This window comes from Coccinella septempunctata, chromosome 2 (assembly GCF_907165205.1).
Source record: "Coccinella septempunctata chromosome 2, icCocSept1.1, whole genome shotgun sequence".
Classification (NCBI taxonomy): Eukaryota; Metazoa; Arthropoda; class Insecta; order Coleoptera; family Coccinellidae; genus Coccinella; species Coccinella septempunctata.
In genome coordinates this window covers 16,175,563-16,197,519 of record NC_058190.1, presented here as the reverse complement: position 1 = coordinate 16,197,519, position 21,957 = coordinate 16,175,563, and the positions used below count along the sequence as shown (strand labels likewise).

Here is a 21,957-nt window from a genome sequence, read left to right as displayed (position 1 = left end):
CTGACCATGGTTTCGGTCTCATTTGACCTCATCAGGGCAACATAGCATTTTTCTCCGATGGAGAACGTTTGGAATGTATGGAACTTTATTCAATATTGGCACGTTCCATCAATTAAAAACATTCTATGTTGCTCTGATGAGGTAAAATGAGACCGAAATCATGGTCAGCATCTGCTTTTCTTCGATGGAGCGTACTCCATTTGGGGCCTTGACGATGGCAAATTGGCTAGTCCAATTCAGATCGTATCACCTGTTGATATTCATATCGGCGGGTGGTATGCATCTGAATTTATCCTTATTATTGTATTCATTGCTTTTAGGCGTGATCATTCTATTTTCAGTATTTTGAATGTTCGTTAGTGAGTACGACTGACGAACAAGTTGAAATGACCCAGTCAGAACGAGGGAGTTTAATAGAATTTTATTTTGGGAACAATGAGTCATATAGTATACCACAAACCAAAATTCAATAAAAAACATTTTGAATTTGATGATTGGGAGGAAATAGAAAAATCTGCAGAAATTTTGAGAATATGTCTTTTCATTCCGTAATCTCAAATGCTGAAAAGTAGAGAAAAAATATAATTTTTCCGATATTATAGCGAATAAAAAATAAAATCGCGATTGTTTTCAGAAATTCAGTCTCGTGAAACACAAAAAAACGGCTATATGAAAAAAATTTAAATTTTGCAGGATTTTTTTGAATATTGAAATGTCTAATGCATTCTTAACATTGGTTTACTCTTAATTTTTGACTCAGCGATACCTTATTCATATAAAAAGTGTGAATTGAAAACACCTAAGTTGTTTTCAATTCACCTTTTTTACCTGTATCATATGTTCTTCATAATTTTTGCTGGCTTTTACTTTTCGATGACAAAACTTCATTATGGAAATATCTCTAGAGGTTCCTTTTTTATTAAATGATCATTATTGTAATATGGGGGAGGGGGGGCGAAAAAATATCTTGTGCTCCGGGCGCCAAGTGGTCTTAATCCGGCCCTGCGGAAACTGTTGATTTTTGGTTTTCAATAATGTAATGTTCTCTACTCTTCGAAGGAAAACTCTTATCTATTTTTCATCAAACTTTATTCCGTCCATCACACTCGACGCTAAATTAATATATTATCATCTCCATGGAAAATAGAATAATCACCATAATCTACATGCATCAGTGCTCTGTGATAATAGCTAAATAATATTCTTTCTCTAACATAGGTAGGTTTTTACGTTTAAATTAAAAAAACCAATTGAACTGAATAAACAAAGCAGAAAATGATTATGACAAATCATAATCTTTTTGCCAAACTGGTTTCTGCTTATTGCGAACTGGACTTGACGAAACTGCTGCAGGTTGTGAACCTTCTCCACTTTTGATCGCTTCAGGTAATGTATCCTCTCTTAACTTCTCAGTTGGACGATGATCATACCATTCCACTTGATTTTCATGACGTTGAATTGAACCCGTAGGTGTATTAACCGAGACCAATGGACCATCGACTGATGTTACTGTTTCTGTATCCCCTTCAAACTTGGAATCGGATTTAAGATGACTAAAAGGTCTTTTCACCAAAACTTCGTCTCCAGGAACTGAGTCATATTTGAGTCTCTCTGATGACAACGCCTTTTGTTATGCATCACGTTCTCGAACACCTGGAATTTCGATCCGTTCTCTCACCGTTGGAATTTTGTCTCGAAGTTTGCGATTGAACATGAGTTCTGCCGGACTAATACCAGTTACAGAATGAGGAGTTGAATGATACATCAGGAGATAATTGTTTAACTCCCGCTTGTAGTTTTTATCTTTCAGCATAGCAATTTTGATAATCTTGTTAATACTGCGATTTTGCCTTCCTACCTCTCCATTGGCTTGAACCCAATAAGGTGGTGTGGTGTAATGAATGATACCTAACTCTTTACAGAAATTTGAAAACTCTTCAGAATTGAATGGAGGACCATTGTCGGATGTTATTGAATAACAATAGCCAAACCTCGCAAAAACTTCTTGCGGGAATGCCGCCGTAGCTTCAGCTGCTTTCCTACCTCTCCATTGGCTTGAGCCCAATAAGGTGGAGTGGTGTAATGAATGATACCTAACTCTTTACAGAAATTTGAAAACTCTTCAGAATTGAAAGGAGGACCATCTTGCAAGGTCTTGCCAAGGTCCATCAGGGAGAGTACGACGAGACATCTCTTGCAAAGTGATTGACTTACCAACCTTCTGACACTCATCGCAGGTGCGAACAAATGTATCTGCTTCCCTATCAATCCCAGGCCACCACACCTTGCTTCTGAGGCGTTCCTTCATCTTTTTTCTCCAATACCTGTCTCCGTAGAAATGCTGGAATGACAATGCGAGAACCCCGTAGAAGAATGTTGTTGACAATGCATAATTCTTCGAATAATGCAGAATATGGCTTCTCAGTGACTAGTCGATTTGAATGAAGGCTTTCACAAACAGACTTTAAAATTTACAAAATTAAAATAGCTCTTGGAACTAAACTGTGTACAATCATTACTAAATTCGTCTCGTACATATCATTTTCTGTTACGATATTTGTGGGTGGAACTAAGCGTGACAATGGATCCGCAATATTGTTCTTGCCTGGTACATGTATAATTCTGTTTTTGTAACCTTGAATTCGCAAAAGCCACCGTTCTAGTCTTGCACACGGTTTTGACCTCGAACCAAAAATGGTTTGTAACGGTTTATGATCCGTTACCAGGTCGAATTCACGACCAACTAAATACATTTTTAACCTCTCCACTGCAAATACCAGAGCTAAAGCTTCTTTCTCCGTTTGGTAATACCGTCGTTCAATTGGAGAAAGAGAACGGCTGACATAACATATCAGTCGAAATTGATCATTCCTTCTTTGTAGCAGCACTGCGCCAAGACCAACTGGACTTGCATCCGCCATAACAATTGTTGGCAATTCAGGATCGAACAAACTGAGATAAGTATCTTCAGAAAGCAAAGATTGTACGTGAATGAATGTTTGATCCGCTTCTGCTGTCCACTTGAACGGATTATGACGAGCTACTTTCTGAAGTACATCAAATTCTGTGGAGAAGTGAGGAATAAAACGCCCCAGGTAGGACACCATCGCTATGAAACTTCGCAGTTCTTCTGCTCTTCGTGGTGCACGGAATTCCTTAAGTGCACGTACCTTGTCAAGCATTGGACGAATAGAATTATTGCTAATGATGTGTCCAAGGAAAGTTGCTTCATTTCTTCGAAACTGGCATTTTACAGGGTTGATTACGAAACCAACATCTGATAAGCGTTGAAGGACTGCTTCAAGATTAGCATCGTGTTCTTCCAGTGTGCGTCCAAAAATGAGAAGATCGTCTAAGTAATTGAAGACACCTTTCAGCCCTGATAAGAAATTCTCTGAAATGGGTTGAAACATCTCGGGAGCACATTTTAAACCAAACATTAGTCGCTTGCAACGAAACAACCCCAAATGTGTACCAAAAGTTGTAATTTGTTTTGATTCGGGTGCTAACTCGTGTTCTCTACTCTTCGAAGGAAAACTCTTATCTATTTTTTATCAAACTTTATTCCGTCCGTCACAATCGACGCTAAATTAATATATTATCATCTCCATGGAAAATAGAACAATCTCCATAATCTACATGCATTAGGGCTCTGTGATAATAGCTTAATGATATTCTTTGTCTAACATAGGTATGTCCACTACAAATAAATATGGCTCAAACGACAGCAAATGGGTGATACTAACACCTCCTCCAAGGTTCACGACTAATTTCTCCAACAGCTTCACAAGAAAGTCGTAATCGAAAATTTGCTCAAAGCTTTCCCCATTGTCACGAGGTAGATTGAGATATTTTCAACAGATTGAGATTTATTTTATACGAAAACTCTTATTGAAACTTTCAGATATCGATTGAAATTTATTTTGGGAGGATTCTGCATCTCTTCATAAACTTTTTAGGGTTTTCACTCTAATGGATCGGGATAATAATTTGGCAAATTGTTCGGTAGGAATAGATCATATTTGGATCAATTTACTAAAGAAGGAACTGTCATCCGGTAATTTCAAAATTAAATGAATCAACGTTTCTTTGCAGTCTCTGTTTCTGTGTGTTGACAATTAATGTCAAACAAAAGCCACAACTCAGAAGATTTTCTAAAAAATAGAATTTTCGTCTGATGAAGGAGATTGATATAGACTCCGAAACGTTACAAAATTATAATTTCAACGTTATTTATTTTGAGTTCATTGTCAGGCAACAATTTTTTCTAGTTAATTTGCTCCTGACAAATTAGTGCAAGAATTTACGCAGGAGCAAATCGTTGATTTCATTTTTAATTGATTTTGTTTCAGAGATTGGGAGTGAAAACCCTAAAAAGTTTATGAAGAGATCTTATTGAAACACCAAAATATTCTCCGTTCCTCTATGTAAATAAACAAAAGTGCATTAAATTTTTATTTACAGAAATTGACACCAGGGAGCGTATCGCTTGTTTGGAATTCCCAATATTCGAGAAATAATTCTATTCGGTAAAATCGTTTGTGAAATAAAACTAATAAACATTTTTTTTTGAAGTTTCAATGACCTGCATCTTTCCATCTGAGCCGAATCGGAAAAAATGGTATATTAAGTATGAAAAAGAAGTGAAAGTTTCGCCCAGCATATAACAGTTAGATCCGCCGTTTTCATCATACTATTATATTTCATTCACAGATGTATAAAATTTAAGATAGTTTTTTTTACACTTTTACACGCCGTGTATAGCAAAACCTCGTCACCACTTTTCTCTGCGCATTCAAAATTACAACTCTCTTTTCAAGAACCCGACGTTCATAAGCCGAATTGATACTATTAATGATTAAAAATCCAACCTACCTCCTAAAAAAGGTTCCCAATCATAAAATTTGCCCTTATATTTCTTCATATTGAAAGAAGAGCATTGCTCACGTCTGGAGTCTGGTGTACCGAACGGGCATTCCTGAAAATAAAGAAATATATAATTAACGCTGTGAAAAATTAACCATGTTTGATAAATTGAAGTTGGTCGGGTGGTGACGCAATTAAGGAAGCTCAATTAGTGAGAACATCTTCTTGGGTCAACAAGCAATCATTAATTTACGTTTATGTTTTATGCCCACACACAACGTGGAAGCTCCCCAAATGAATAAAAAAAAAACTAATTTGGAATATGTAGTTCGAACTCTTCTAACAGGAATGCAGCAAATCTGTTTTGTTTGGCTATGATTCTGGTAAATTCAAGGTCCAATATTTTTTTCTGCATTACATTTTATTAATATCTCACCTGTAAGTTGCATAGATGAATCCTCTTGTACAATCCTATGCACCCACTGGTAATGTTCTGATAACGTTTTTGTTGTTTCTTGAAAAATCTGTAAAAGAAACAAACGGTGAGTACACCGAAAAAAAAAATAATATGAGTAATGAGAAAATTCGAATACTATATGCCCCAATAAAACTTTCTGTTTCTCACAATTCGTTTGATTTACCACAAAATTTGGTTGATAATGACGGTACAATTTAACTCGTCATAACAGGAATATCATCGTTTAGTAACCTGAATAAATCTTGGATGGTTGCGATTAGAACGAGACTGGGCCACCCTGACAAAAAATTGACCGAATTATTACATCCTTTTTGATAAGTCATAGACATAGGTAAAATGTTCAAAACGACAGAGTAATAAGTTGGTCAATTATTATTTATGCAACGCTGGTCTATGCAATGTGCCGTCTGAGAACGGGATATCATTGTGTGCCATCACACCTGCAAAGAATATCTGTCATCGATAGTCCACTTTGCGACTGTGGGTTGGCAGGTACCCTGAATCACGTCCCATCACAATTTATGATGTAGTGTTTAGCTGCTCCTAGAAAGTCTTTCAATTGCTTTTTGATTATATTAATGCGTCAGGCTTGCGCCAGTGAGCGCTTGTGCATGTTTGAGTTCTGGCTTATCCTGTTTATATCAGGTGCAGTATTGCGTACCCCTTCCTGCTTCCCCTCTCACTCGCTTCACGTATTATATAGTAATAAATGCAGTAGAACACTAGATATAGATATAGAAAATTTTTATTATTTTGGTACCTAGAAAGTAATTTGGTGTGGGTGCTACCCATAATCCTACTGTCCCCGGGAGCCACATTACTAAAGGGATTAAAAGGATCGAATTTATGTACATAGCAGATAATACTAAGCCCATAGAAACTGCAGTCGGTCCCAAGGGTCAGTTGGTGACCTTCCAGCCAGTTTTGGAAAAGAAGAAGAAGAACGGTGGTCTAGTCTGATATTATATAATGGATAATTAATATATATAAGTCAGTCAGACTTAATTCGGACACAATATATGTGACATGTAGAATTGACAAAATTATTGAAACATTTTTTGCATTATAATTATTCTATTCTTTAGTATAAAAGTAAAATATGAAATCTATCAAAAAAACCTCATTCGTCAACAAATTTGGGTTGATGAAGGATAAAAAAGACACTGTAATTTTGTAATTCTATCAAATTTTTTTCATATAGCTGATATCCTGCTTATTCATAATGATATGATAAACATCAAAATACACAAGTGAATAATTAATTGCACATATTCTCGAATATAAGGAACTTATTATACAAAAACAAACTGTGAACATATATATTACAAGAAAAAAAAATTATCAGAATAACAACAATTTCAAGTCCATATTTTCCTTCAACGGATTATCCTCTTCTTGGAAAAATTCGAAATAGATGTCATTGATAACTTCATCTGAAATAAGAACGAAGAGACTCTAAAAAGTAATGTCACAACCTACTTCCTTGATAACAACCATCATATTATGGTGATAAAATAATAAAATTTTTCTACAAGCGTGCGCATTCAACCATGTATTCAGGTTCGAGCTGATTTGACTCCTTTGACACCAGTTGGCGATTTTAGAAAATTTACTTTGTGTTACTTCTACTACCCCAGATATGTTGGAAGCCGCAACCAATATATTGGTATCATCCGCATACATAACTACGTCTTCGCCATCCCCCTTTTTCTCTATTATATTCTGTTTTTTTTCCTCTTCGTGCATTTACCTGAAAATTTGCATTCAACAGAATGAGCTCCTCGATGAGAATGTACTCTGGCAGGTCGTTTATATAAACCAGAAAAAATAACGGTCATGTGATACTTCATTGAGGTCAAAGCACAAGATTTCATCGTCCGAATTGAAGATAGCACCATCGATCTCAACGGATACTCTCTGGACTCGACCCTCTAAATAGCTCCTCATCAGATCAAGTTGTTTGTCTCTGATACTGTAGTTGTAAAATTTGTCAATTAATATGTCATGGATGATGCAGTCAAAAGCTTTGGAGAAGTCGAGGAAGAGCCTCTCCGAAATCTCACCACCCTCCAATGCTCTAAGAATTGATCTCTTCAGTTCAAATACAGCAGTTTCCGTCAGTTCAAATACGGCAGTTTCCGTGCTCCTTGTCTTTAGAAATCCATGTTGAAAATCAGGAAAAATATGAGATTTCTGGAAAAAGATCAGAAGCCTACTCACCAGAACCTTTTCAAATAATTTTGAAAACGAAGTAAGCAGACTAATCGAACGATAATTATCAAGATCATCCCTATTCCCCTTCTTATAGAATGGTTTCACAACAGCTATCTTGAGAGATTCTGGAAGACACCATATGAATGCCATATACATTACATGAGCTGCCGGTCTCGCAACAACTTCAATAGACATTTTGATAACTGTCATGGGTATTCTGTCATATCTAAATAAACCTTTGTTTTTCATAGCCTTCGCAGTCCTGATGACCTCATCTGCTGTTATTTTAAAAAGGAAAAAAGGCCTTTCATTGTAGCGAAGATGTCTGGTATCTGAAGCATTGAAATAGTGAGCAGAATTCTGAGTTTTGAGGGAGGCAGGAACATATATAAAGTGCTTATTGAAAGCATTAGCAAGTGCTTGTGGTTCATCAGACTTTAGCTTCTCAGGGCCAGGTTTTTTGGCCAGTTACTCGGTTGATCGTTTGCCAAACTAGCTTGGATTTATTTTTGGCATTGGCGATTTTTTCACGCAAGAATTTTTTCTTATTCGATTTTATGCACTCGTCATATAATTTCTTTGTACTGCGTTGGACTGTTGAATTCTGGGTGTGATTGACAAATAGTATGCATATAGTCCAATCGATTTTTGAGCTCTCTTACTTCAGGTGATTTATCTATATATTCCTTCTGCGATGACCTATTCGTCACCATGACAAGCGGAAATGAAAAATCGAATATGGTCTTATATCTATTGAAAAAGATATTCAACATAAGATCATCATCTGCAATGTTCTGGTGGACAGAAAGATCGTCCCAATCTTCTACAGACAAACGTTCTAGAAAGTCTTTCATTGTTGATTATAGGGTCTTCTTGAAGTGCCAAATCATTACAATTTATATTTCCTTATTTTGAACTCATACTAAAAGTAGTGGAACAAAATTAAAATAGTTATTTTCCAATCAAGTGCGGAAAGTGGAGAGGGGACTTGCCCGCACGAAACTGCCGTTGCCCGAACGATGCGAAGCAGAGTTCGGGTAAGAAGTTGAGTGCGGGAAAAACACTTTCCGCGAGAGTTAGGAACAATATTTTTTCTACGAGCGCTGAAATTAAATAAATATATCCATTTTACGAAACAGATCAAATTTGATTTGATTAATTCATATAAATATAATGACAGACGTAATTATGCATGCCGTTACCATGGGTTTCTCATCGTTGTCGTTCGGTGCATGCAGATATGACAGCATTTGATATACTCTAAATATTTGCGTGCGGGAAAGCAACTCTTTGCAACATGATATGAGTTTTTGGAATTTATAGTTAATTGGTTGTTCTATGGCGATAAAAATGACAAAATGTTCAGTCTGTTAATAAGTTCAAGATTTATCGAACATTGAAATTTCACTCAACATCTGATTATCACCCTGTGTATCCTAAACGAATGCTCTCGCAGGAAATTAAAACCTACTGATATGAACTGATGAACCTCAAACCACAATCCCGTGGAATTGACAATTGGAGAAGAACCAAGGGAAAAACCGATGGAAATAAGAGAATATACCAATTGGGTTAAATACAGCCATTCAATACAATCGAAATTAACAGAAATTCCAACAATAAGCACTCCAGAGGATCTGGAATGTGCGGTTGATAGACTGGAAGGGATTATATTGAAAGCTTACGAAAAAAACACGAGAAGAGTGAAGAGACCAGCACCAAGTCATCCGCATGGCGATACGCCTAAAGAAGTAAAAGATCTTATACGAGAAAATCGAAGACTCAGAAGAATATATCGGATGAATAAAAATGATCTGAATAGAAGGAACCTCAACCGCCATAGCCGAGTTCTGAAAAATGCCCTGATAGATCTAAGAACAAGCAGATGGAACAAAAGAAATCAAGAACTGAATACAATTGATCATTCTGCATGGAGAATGCAAAAGAGGCTACGGGAAGAAAAGACTAAAATTCCTCCCTACACGGAGAAAGGGGGATGGCGTATACCAATACTGATAAGGCAGATGCATTGGCGGACTCGATCGAACGAGAATCGAGAATAAATTACAGGATAGACGATGATAATGAAGATCTGGAAGAACTGGTTGAAGAAAATGATGAGGAAATGGATGAATTACCAGCGGCTACTGAAATAGACAAACCAACATCGCCAAATGAAATCAGGGAAATAATTACAAGTTTGAAGAAGAGGAAAGCTCCCGGAAGCGATAAAATAACGAATGTTATGTTAAAGAAATTACCTAGAAAAGGTATAGCCGCTCTAACAAATATCGCGAATGGAATTATGAGGACAGAACACTACCCAGAAAAATGGAAAACAGTGGAAGTCATAGTGTTCAATAAACCATTCAAAGAGAAGTTCCCACAAAACTATAGACCGATAAGTCTACTGTCGGCGTTAGGAAAAGTAGTAGAAAAAATTCGGGAAACCGAAAATCTGAAACTAATTCCACCAGAACAGTTCGGATTCAGAAGAGAGCATTCAACAGAGCAACAATTATTAAGGCTCACAGAATACATTACAGAGGGATTCCAAAATAAACAAGCTACAGGTCTTGTTTTACTGGACATTCGACATAGTATGGCATGAAGGATTAATATACAAGATGAGATGTGCTGGATATTCGATCAAAATATGCAAGTTGATCCGGAATTATCTCAAAAATAGAAGATTTTACGTGAAAGAGGAAGGAGAATGCTCCACAACAAGAGAGTAGAACGAGTTCTACAAGAAACGATTGACGAAACAAATGACTGGTGCATAAAATGGAAAATCAAACTCAATGGACAAAGGGCCAAGCAATATTATTACAGAAGAGAAGACTGCGACCCACAACGAATCTAGAAGTTGACGGCGAAGAAATCGATTGGAAAAATGAAGCCAAATATTTAGGAATAACGCTTGACAAAGGACTCACTTGAAAAAGTCATATCAAACAAGCAATCGACAAAACGAAAGCAGCGATGAATAGACCACACCCTTCAATAGGAAGAAGAAGCCACATGTCGAAAGAGACAAAATTGAAGATAATCAAAACCGTTGCTAGGCCTCAACTGACTTATGGATCCATTGCTTGGGGTTTCGCGGCAAAGAGCCACATCAAAAGAATTCAGGCCACTGAAAACAAGCTGCTACGATGTGCAATCGATGCACCTTGGTTTGTCAGGAATAGACAGATTTATAGGGACCTAAAATGGGAAACCAAAACGGAATTCATGAACAGAAAAGCAGAGAAATTATTCGAAACAGCGAAAAACCATCCGAATCAAGAACTCAGGAGACTAGTGGACTACGACCCAGAGGAAGACAAAAGGAGAATGCGAATTTACCGAAGTAGACCAAGAGATCAATTAAAAAGAGATGAAAATAACAACAGAAACCAATTGAGAAATTCAATTAAGTGTTGATCCAATAGAGGATAAACACATAAATCCCAGCACGATATTGTGCGAGAAGAAAACCGACTAAGAGATGAACGGTTTACAGGCAAATGCCCGGAACCAAGATTCAAGAAGCAGTCAAGGGTTTTTAGTGGGTCTCGAGCTCAGGAGAGTGAGAAACCCAGTGGCCGCTGGTCTGTGAGGGCTATGGGGCTACAGCCCCCCATACAAGAAATCAATCCTTTTATCAAAGAGCTTTTATACTATTTACCTTCCCATACTATTTTTAATGAAAATATTATATTCCACGATTATTTATATAATTTATTAATGTGAAACTTTCATGTGACTCCTGCAGTTTTGTTTATTCCAATCATAATCTAGCAGTTCGTCCCTGCATGGGCGATGAATCGTATAGCCCCGAATTCTTGCATTCGGACAGTCACTCGGCTCCAGCCGCAACTCTTCGTGTCGGTCGTTTTAAGGAGTAAAAGGGCTACGATAAAAGTCGCCCCTATCCGCTTCAATCTAGCCTCTGCCCGCTAGCGTATAGACATCCTAGCGTGTGTTCGTATTTGTTTACGTTTTGAAATCATGGCGGACAATAGTGTTCAAAATATTTTAAAAACTGATTTCGCGAGGCTTTCGCTGGCGGAAAAAAGCCGTATTAAACTGCTGGGTATACCGACTCCCGATTTAAATTTAACCCAGGCAGATAAAACTCCAAAAACTTCTTACGCAAGACGATTCTCAATACAAGTGTATAACAAGTGATAACGTATTGGCAAGGACAGGATTTAGAGATTTGAAGCACCTTAATGAAAAAATTAAGAAGCATGAGCTATCTGCCAAGCGTGTAAATTGTTCGACAGAATTAGCTTTTCTGGTTACTACTAATATCGCTGCTCAATTAGATTCAGCTTACCGGAATAATATTATTAAGCACAACCAGCAAGTAGATAAGAACAGGTATGTTTTAAAAAGAATTATAAATTGCATCAAATTTTGCGGAAAACTAGTTTTAAAATTTCATATTTTTATTATTATTCTAAAAGTAGCCCCCTAGTGAACTAGATCACGAGCCGCCACTGAAGAAACCACACACTTGTTCCCCCTCAGGAGAGGGTGGTTCGTCTGACTTGCAGATTTTCCCCCTGCTACACCAAAAAAAAAAAATCGCTTACGTGAACCACAAATTCGTAGCCCCGTTCTTTCGGCCGGACTTATCGACAGAATTAAATTCGACCACAAATTCTTCTTCAATGAGTCGAACCATTCGAACCCAATCGTTTGTACCGATTTCTGGTCCAAATTCCTAGGCTCAAGCGCGTAGACGAAATTTTAATTGAAATTCAAATTTCAATAACTTGGTACTTTAAGTAAGAGCCGAATCTTTTCGAGATATCGAAATTCAGGCCCATAAAACAGCAGAAGAGCATACTCTCCATTCTCCATAGAGAATGTTCTGATTATTTTACAAGGCCAATGGAGAAAACAGCCACTAAATGACTGTCTTCGGTTGTTTTCCGACATTCCATCTATTAAAGATGGAAACGTCACCTAATAAAATACAAAATATTAATAGGACATTGTCTAACCATACCTTTCAGAAAACCTTCTACCTCATAGCCGTTATCAGGTACAATATCTTTAATAAATCAAATCGGATGTATTATTAATATCGAGTTTCTAGGTAATCATCATATCGAAAGTGTTATGTCTGACAATTTAAGTTACGGTAAAATTATATTTTAACTGGGATTATACATCAATCGATTGACGGGGGCTCGATGGATTAGTGGAAACAAGTTTCACCATCGCGTAAGCATAGATAGAATCTAAAGAGTAGAAGGATGATGCAGAGATACCTACACATTATGGCGAGCAACTCGTCCACTTTCAGATAAAAGTATATGAAAAAAAATTCTCAAATATTGTATTGGTTGTGGCTAGTAGTTCATGAAAATCCATATTTGAAAAAAATAATTAAATGTATGATTTTCATTAACGCTGATTTTGTATGTGTGGCTAAAGTAGTGCAGTACTGTCGGCTCGGTTTGAAAGATACAGGCTGTTGAAAAACCACAACATAAATTATTTTTAGTTTCATCTCACAAATAATTTTAGAGAATGGAATGACTTTCGCAATATATATAGTTTCTCTGAGAAACTCTCTCATTTATTCGATTAGTCTTTGTCGAATACGGGGTATCAACCATGTCTTAAAGTTTTCTCATTATTTATTCATTTATTTATTACTTCGGGACACAAACGGTACGAACCCAAAGAAGTGTCCACATATTGATGTACACAGAAGTTTAAAAAACAGAAAAATTACACATGAATATAAAGCAAAATAAACAAAATACACAGCTCTGAAGAAAACAGAAGAGAAAAAATTTAAAATGATATAAAAAATTCACATCAGTCATCTTCCTACACTGATCGAGTGGGATAAGATCCTGTTTCTGGTAAACTTGGGAGATATGTGTAATTGAAGGAAAAAATCGCGTCTGACAATGCCTTACAAACCGTCTCTGAACCCACTTCAGTCTGTCTGTTGGGGTGGTATTTCAATTGTACCTCAAGTTCTAAGAGTTCTGAGTTGGTGAAAACTCAGGGACTCGAGGATTGAGATTGATAATGCGGATCACTTGATAATGAACGTTTATTTCTTAATCTAACAAACTATATATAGTAAAATTGTACAATGACGTCAAGACCACATAATCGAAATCGAATTACATTTTGCATATTTACTACATTTTTCTTTACTTGCAATATTACTGCAGTTGGATTAAAGGAATGTTAGATATTAAAACAAACTATTGCAATCCTTTGTCTCACCTGGACTACTTACACATGAAATAACAATTATGAAAGAGAGAATAATCTAAATAATTTCGAATGGAAATATTTGGTTGAATTGAGTTTATGAATTTTTGATATATCTAATTTTGGATATTTATTGTACGTTTCGTACAATGTCTATATAAACGCCATATAGTCCGGGAGGTGGTGTCACTTTTTTATCAGTGATTTATCTCCAACTCGAATGTGATTAATGAGAGAGTTACACTATAACTGTACTCGAAATCGAAAGTCAGTCAGCGCGACCGTGGTGGGTGTGGGCGTGGGAGGCGGTGAAACTCGCCGGAAAAATCTCAAAAAAAAGTGATTGATCTCCACTTGAAACTTTGAAATAATGTAAATTATACATGATTATGAGTGAAAATGGGCGTCAGTCACGTTCCCGATGGTGGAAGCATCTTCAGTCAGGTGTTTGAAGTGGTCGAAAAAATGGAGTGACCGATCTGCACTTGAAATTTTGAAAAATGATCATTTTAATCAAATTGAACGTAAAAATGGACGTCAGTCACGTTTATAACGGTGGATTCTGCGTCAGTCAGGCTTCCAAAGTCAAGGGCAGTGACCAGCTTCCTTTGGCGCGCTGCATCTTATGCAGTTCGACTGACGCATATTCCACCGGCATTCGATTATTTATCGAGTGCACATAACAATTACTTATTCATATATTAATTTTAAAATGATATAAATCACTTTATCTAACTTTCGAATAGTGATTATCACTATCTCTCAACTTAATATGAACTGCTTAGTAATCAAATCGAAAATTGATGTTTCAGCACAAACTATTTCTATTCATCTCGGACAACTGAACCCCCTGGACGACCTATATAATATAATATATTTAGGTCAAAACAGAGCAGAACGTCAGGTTCTGTTCCCGCATTGACAATGAGCACCGATCATCGACACATGTGAAGAATATATATAATATATAATATAATATAATATTTACTGCCAGTGAGGCACAGTGAGATAGTACAGACCGCGCTGGGTGGTACTTTCTTCAGAATTCAATTCCTGTCTGCATGCCGCTAAAACCTTCATTATATTTCAGACACTAAAAACTATCATCACAATTCATATTTTCGGCTTAATTTGTTCAATGATCGGAGGTTCGAATCCGATCCCCGCTGATATCGCTAAATGTCGACGACGCTCCGGGAAATAGATATGTTGAATCCCGAAGATTATTGAAAGCGAATGTTGATCCCCTCCACCTATAACATTTCCAATCGCTTTCGAACGCCACAGTTCGGAAGTGATAATACTAACAAGTGAATTCTGATGACAGTGGTTTCCAGACAATGCAGATGGATCCTCACATCAGCCTGGGTAGCTCAGTTGGGAGAGTACCTGACCGGTAAATTTTCTAAGATTTTTGAGCGAATTTTGCATCAACAGATAATGAACTATTTCTAGAGGGAAAAACTGTTTCACAGAAACCAGTATGGATATAGATGGAAGTCAAGTACATGTGACGCTATAATGCGCTTTGTAGAGTATACGCTGGACTGCTTTGAGGGAGGCCTATTTTCATTGTCTGTTTTCTTGGACCTAAGTCGAGCTTTTGACTGTGTGGATCCGCGGGTACTAGTTTGTAAGCTGTCAAAATATGGCCTTGATGAAGTTGGTCTCGGACTCATTCAGTCCTACTTCTCCAACAGAACCCAGAGAGTTTTCTGCAATGATGCGCGGTCAACAGAGGGCCAGGTGAGTCTTGGTGTGCCGCAGGGCTCCATATTAGGGCCCCTATTATTCATAATCTTCATGAATTTCTTCTTTTATGGCTGGCTATGAACATCTTTTGTGGGCCGATGACTCGGGAATTACAGTGAAACATAAAGATCTGCAGGAAGTTCAACATCTTGCATGTGAAGCAGAATATAGAGCCAAGGAATGGTTTGCAACAAACAAGCTCGTGTGTAATAATGATAAGACAGACACCATGTTGCTCACTTTGAGAGACTCTGGGGACCATAGAGCCAAAGAGACAGTAAAATTTTTGGGGATATATCTGGACTCCAAACTTACTTGGATCTCTCATATCAATGAGACGGCAGCAAAAATAACTAGAAATATTTTTCTACTGCGGAACTTAGAGAACATAATGTCCAGGAAGGTGATGAAGGCTGCCTATCACAGCCTTATCGAATGTCATTTGCGGTATTGTGTTTTGATTTGGGGGAACTGCTCAGGTAGAGGGAGCATTTTCGGACTTCAAAGGAGGGCGGTGAGAGTAGTGGCTGGTCTGGGATACAGAGATGACTGTTCGAGTGCATTCAGAACATTGAAGATTCTAACTTTTCCATCCTTGTACATTTATGAATGCCTTGTTTACGCATATATTAATAGCAGAAATCTTCCAAAATATGGAGACACACATGATTATCATACACGGTATAGAAATAATATCAAATCTAAGTATATGCGTCTTGAAAAGTCTAAGAATGGTCCAAATTTCATTTCCCATAAGCTTTACAATGTGTTACCTAATGAGATTAAGAAGTTGAATGAAAAGCAGTTCAGGAAGAGGATTAATGAAATATTGGTGACAGGCGCATTTTGGAATGTGCAAGAGTTCCTTTCCAGCGATTTCAAATTTTAAAGTTATAGTATACATTTTCAATGTACTTTTTTTTTCTCTGATGCGGAATGGTATTTCTTATCATTTAAGATTTTAATATTTTAACATGTTATAACTTTGTAGTTAAATTTTAATACACTTTTATTTACTGTGACAGCGAAATGGTATTCATATCATTTGATATTTTAATATTTTTATATCGTATAGTTGTACAGTGGATTACATTTATATTCTCTACTGATATCACTGACTTGTGTAATACAATGTAGTTTGTAACATAGCACCAATAAATTATCTATCTATCTATATATCTAATCAGGGGGTCGTAGGTTCGAGTCCTGCTCAGGCTGGTACTTTTTTCAGAATTCAATTCCTGTCTGCCTGCGGCTTAAACCTTCATTACATTATATTTCAGACACTAAAAACTATCATCAGAATTCATATTTTCGGCTTAATTTGTTCACTGATCGGAGGTTCGAATCCGATCTCCGCGGATATTGCTATATTATGTCGACGACGCTCCGGGAAATGGATATGTTGAATCCCCGAAGATCATTGAAAGCGAATGTTGATCCCCTCCACCTATAACATTTCCAATCGCTTTCGAACATCACAGTTCGGAAGTAATAATACTAACACGTAAATTCTCCTCAATTTGGGTTACCACTGCATATGCAAGTTTAAACTGAATAATTATGATCATATTCATTCATTCATAATTTTTTTCAAATTCACCGCGGAAACTATTCAAAATCATCCTTCAAATATGGGGTTTTAAAATTTGAATCGCTTTGTGCGGAGTGTACGATTTGGCAACAGCGCATACAAGACAATGAAAAGAACAATGTCCGATCAGCTTGTTTATAAAATGACAGCTGTTGATCTTTAGGCGCGTACTTAAGGTGGCATTCGGATCCTAGCGACCGTGACCTGCAACCACCACTCGCGACAGTGACGTACTGCTTGTACGTATTTATTTTGTTTTTTTATAGCAGGGGGAATCTGCGACCGTGAAAACACGGGGCTCTATCTCTCGCCCAGAAGAACCCATTTCTAGGGAACACTGTGGGGTTACTCACTCTTCCGAGTTCGCGACCCACTAAACCTAACCTGCTTTATTTGGTTCCGGGCATTTGCCTATAAACCATTTATCCCTTGATCGGTTAATTTGTTCTTGCACATTGTCGTGCTAGGGTTTTCATGTTCGTCCATTTCGGATATCTCTTCTTAGTATAGTTTTAATAAGTTTCCGTTCTCATTTTAATCTCTCCTCAATTGATCTCGCGGTCTCCTTTTGCAAATTCTCATTCTTCCTCTGTCTTCCTCCGGATCGTAGTTCACTAGTCTCCTGAGTTCTTCGTTTGGATGTTCCTTCGCTGTTTCGAATAACTTTTCAGCTTTCCTCTTCATAAATTCGGTGATGGTTGCCCACTTCAAATCTCAATATATATTTGTTCCTGACAAACCAAGGCGCATCTATGGCACATCGTAGTAGCTTGTTTACTGTTGCCTGAATTCTTTGTATATGGCTCTTTGCCGCGAATCCCCAAGCACCTGATCCATAAGTCAGTTGCGGTCTAGCAACGGCTTTGATTATTTTCAATTTTGTCTCATTTGACATGTGGCTCTTTCTACCTATCAGCGGGTAGAGCATATTCATCGCTGCCTTGGTTTTGTCAACGGCTTGTTTGATATAGCTTCTCCAAGTTAGACCTTTGTCTAGGGTGATACCTAAATACATATTTCGCTTCGTTTTTCCATTCGATTTCTTCTCCATCTACCTCTATATTTGTTGTAGTTCTCAGTCTCCTCTTTTGCAGTAATATCGCTTGGCTCTTTTGTCAGCTTTATTTTCCATTTAATACACCAGTCATTAATTTCATCTGTAGCTTCTTGTAATATTCCTTCTATGATTTCTGGCTTGCGATGTCGCATTGCGATTCCCGTGTCGTCGGCATATAGTGTCAGCATAGTCCTTGGAGATTTTGGTATATCGTGAATATATATGTTATACAGTAACGGCCCAAGTTCTGACCCTTGAGGCACCCCTGCTTCCATATATCTGGTTGTGGAGTTTTCTCCTTCCACTTTCACGTAGAATCTGTTCCTCAAATAATTCCTAATCAACTTGCACAGTTTGATTGAATATCCAGCATATCTCATTTTGTAAATCGATCTTTCATGTCATACTCTGTCGAATGCTCTGGCGATATCTAGTAGTACAAGACCAGTTGCTACTACTTTTCCTAGGGCGGACAATAAACTTATCTGCCTGTAGTTTTGGGGGAATTTTTTATCTTTGCCTGGTTTGTTGAACACTATGATTTCTGCAGTTTTCCACTTTTTCGGGTAGTGTTCAGTCCTCATTATACCGTTTGCAATATTTTGAATATTTGTGAGAGCAGCTATACCTTTTTTAGGTAATTTCTTCAACATAACATTCGTTATTTTATCACTTCCGGGAGCTTTTCTATTTTTCAAGCTTCTGATTATCTCCTTTATTTCGAATGGAGATGTTGGTTTTTCTATTTTGTCGTCTATTGGTTCGTCCATTTCTTCTTCGTTGTTCTCAACTAGTTCTTCCAGATCATCATTATCGTCATCAGGTCTGTAATTTATTCTCGATTCTGTTTCGATCGAGTACGCCAGTGCTTCTGCTTTATCGATATTCGTATATGCCATTTCTCTTTCTCCGTGGAGAGGTGGTATTTTAGTCTTTTCTCTTCTCAGACATTTTTGCATTTTCCATGCAGAATGATCGATAGTATTTAGTTCTTGAACTCTTTTGTTCCATCTATTTGTTCTCATGTCCTTCAGGGCATTTTTTAGAACTTGGCTGTGTCGGTTTAGATTTCTCTTATTTATATCTGTTTTGTTGAGCCTGTATGTTTTTCTTAGTCTCCGATTTTCCCTGATGAGATCTTTGATTTCTCTGGGTGTATCACCGTGTGGATGTATCGATGCTGGTCTCGTTATTTTCTTTGTGCCCTTTTTATAGGCATCTAGTATATTCTTTTCTAGTTTATCAACTGCTCTTTCTAGGTCTTCAGGTGTGTTGATTGTAGGTATTTCTGTTACCTCCGATTGTATCAGATGGCTATATTTAGTCCAATCGGTGTATTCTCTTGTTTGCATTAGTTCTCTTCTTGGCCCTTCTCCTATTGTTAATTCGATGGGGTTGTGGTTAGAGGTTCCGTCCCACAAGGTCTCTATCGAGAATTCTCTAGTGATATTTTTCATATTTGCGATATCAATTATATCTGGTAATCCATTTCCGAATGCTAGGTACGTTGGTTCTTCAGGTCCAATAACGATTCATGTTTTTCAGTCAGATCTTTCAGTTTTCTGCCATCCTGCTGTTCCATTCTGGAGATTTGCAATTAAAATCTCCGCAGATGCAGATTTTCGGGTTTGTTCCATTTAGTAAGTTGTTGATTTCTTCTTCCAATAAGTTATTTGGTGTCTTTTATATGCCGATGTGACTTCGACTCTTTGTCGATATATTTCAGCAACAATCGTCACTGTTTCTATTTGTGACTCGTCAGATCTTCCTTTAAAATAGTGTTTCAGATCTCGTCTAACCAGTAGGGCAACACCTCCTCCAGTGTTTGCGATTCTGTCACATCTTTATATCTCATAATTCATGATGTTCAATCGCGTATTTGGTTTTATTCTTGTGTCCTGTAAGGCTATAATATCAGGTTTTCTCTCTGATATTATTTCTTCTATATCGGATTTTCGAGTTCTGACCCCGTTTATGTACCAGGAGACTATTTTAAGGGAATTTTTCCTAGTTGTATGTTCCATTATTTCAGTTTACTGAACATTCCTTGGAGTTTTTTCTCCATCTCTCTTTCAATTTTCAACATGATTTTGTTGAAAATTTTTTCAGTAAAAGTGTTTAAATCATCGGCGGATTCGGAGACTTTCTGTTTTCTTTTATTTTGTTGATCGTAGGTTTAGCTTGGGGCATTTTCTGTTGCTCCTTCTTTTGTACTGGTTTAGGTACTTCTTTTTTCTTGCGTCTACTTTGGAGAAGGTGGGTTTCTTTTCCTCCTGGACTTTTTGAGGAATCGTGCTCTGCTGAGCCGATTTCTGGCCTGTTTTCCTATTACTTGTCACTAATTTGAATTCGCTACATCCTTTGTAGCTTGCTGGATGGCCTTCTTCGCCGCACAGAACGCATGTGGCATTTCTCTCCTCACCTTTTCTGGTAAGTTCGCAACCATTTGTGCAATGATTGCCCAAACATTTAACGCATCTGTATGGAAAAGAGCACTTGTTTTGGGCATGTCCATACCTCTGGCATCTGAAGCATTGACTTGGATTTTTTGCCCTTCTTTTTGATTCCACTACAATGCAGAGATTGTAGAGGCGTCTTATTTCGAAAATCTCCTTTCTCTGAGTTTTGACCAGGTATAAGGGTATAAACTTTTTGGTTTTATTGGATGTCCTTAGGGACATCTCGGCGTCATGGATTCCTTGGACATTCAGATCATTTTTGATTATATCTAGGTAAGCATCTATTGGGAGATGCCTTATGACTGCGTAGATCTTTTTTTTTCCTCCATCTGGTAGGTGAAGGACTCCTTACCAATCTGGTCAAAATATTTCGTTATGTTTCTGAAGTCGTCCACAGTCGAGGCTACGATCTAAATTACGTCTTTTACGACGGTTGCTCTGTTGTAGCTGAAGTTCTTCAAGTAGAGAGCTTTTGAGATCTCCACCCAATCGGCTGTACCCATCGTCGTGATGGGTGGGTACGTATTTATATGGAGCCTCGACGGATCCTAGCGACAAGTCTCATTTTTTATTAACTTTCGTCCGTCGAGAGTGAGACGTCGAAGCGAGTAGACGTGTTGAGTGATTTTTCGATTACACGAGTTTTGTGAATGAGTTTTGTTGTGTTGTGTTGTATTCAGTCCAGATCAAATCGATCACTGGTTGTGCAAATCACATCAGGTGAGACTTTTTCTATATAATAATTGGAGATTTTCGTTCTTTTCTCTCTCATTGATATTTACCACCTCTGTAAAAAACTAAAAACGTCATGTCGGAGACCTCAGATAATGAGGGTTCCTACATGGAAGCTTCCGAAGAAGTCGATGACTTCAGCAAGAATGAGTCTGAAGGAAAGACTACTTTACGAGAGGATAACGAGCAAATGAAAAATGAGAAAAAGTGAAGAGAGAAATGCCACATGCGTCTTATGTGGAGAAGAGGGCCATCCAGCTAGCTACAAAGGATGTAGCGAGTTCAAGCTGGTGACCAGAAAGAAGAATTCCCAAAAACCAGCAGAACAGAAAAAGCCGGTAACAAAAACTGAAACTACTGCTCAAAAAATTCAGGAAGTAGCGAAGGCTAAATCAACAGAACAGGAAAATAAGAGGGAGACTTCAAAACCGGTTCAGAAAAAAAGAAGAACAGAAGAAGCCTCCAATAAAACAGGCTGCGAACAGTCAACAGGAGAAGAAAAAGATATCTGAATCAGCCGATGATTTAGATATGTTCACGGAGAAAATTTTCAACAAGATAATGTTGA

At 37.5% G+C, this 21,957-nt stretch overlaps 1 protein-coding gene across 2 annotated transcripts in view; it reads right to left on the bottom strand.

Annotated features, from left to right (window-relative positions):
- The window catches only part of LOC123306524 (thrombospondin type-1 domain-containing protein 4-like), a 728,470-nt gene that overhangs the window by 355,790 nt on the left and 350,723 nt on the right, over positions 1-21,957 (bottom strand). For both annotated transcript variants that reach the window (XM_044888570.1, XM_044888569.1), the window contains exons 4-5: positions 5,303-5,390; positions 4,876-4,978 (exon numbers count right to left, since the gene is read on the bottom strand). In XM_044888570.1, the coding sequence (XP_044744505.1) occupies positions 4,876-4,978; positions 5,303-5,390 (191 nt within the window). The remainder of the gene's footprint in view (positions 1-4,875; positions 4,979-5,302; positions 5,391-21,957) is intronic.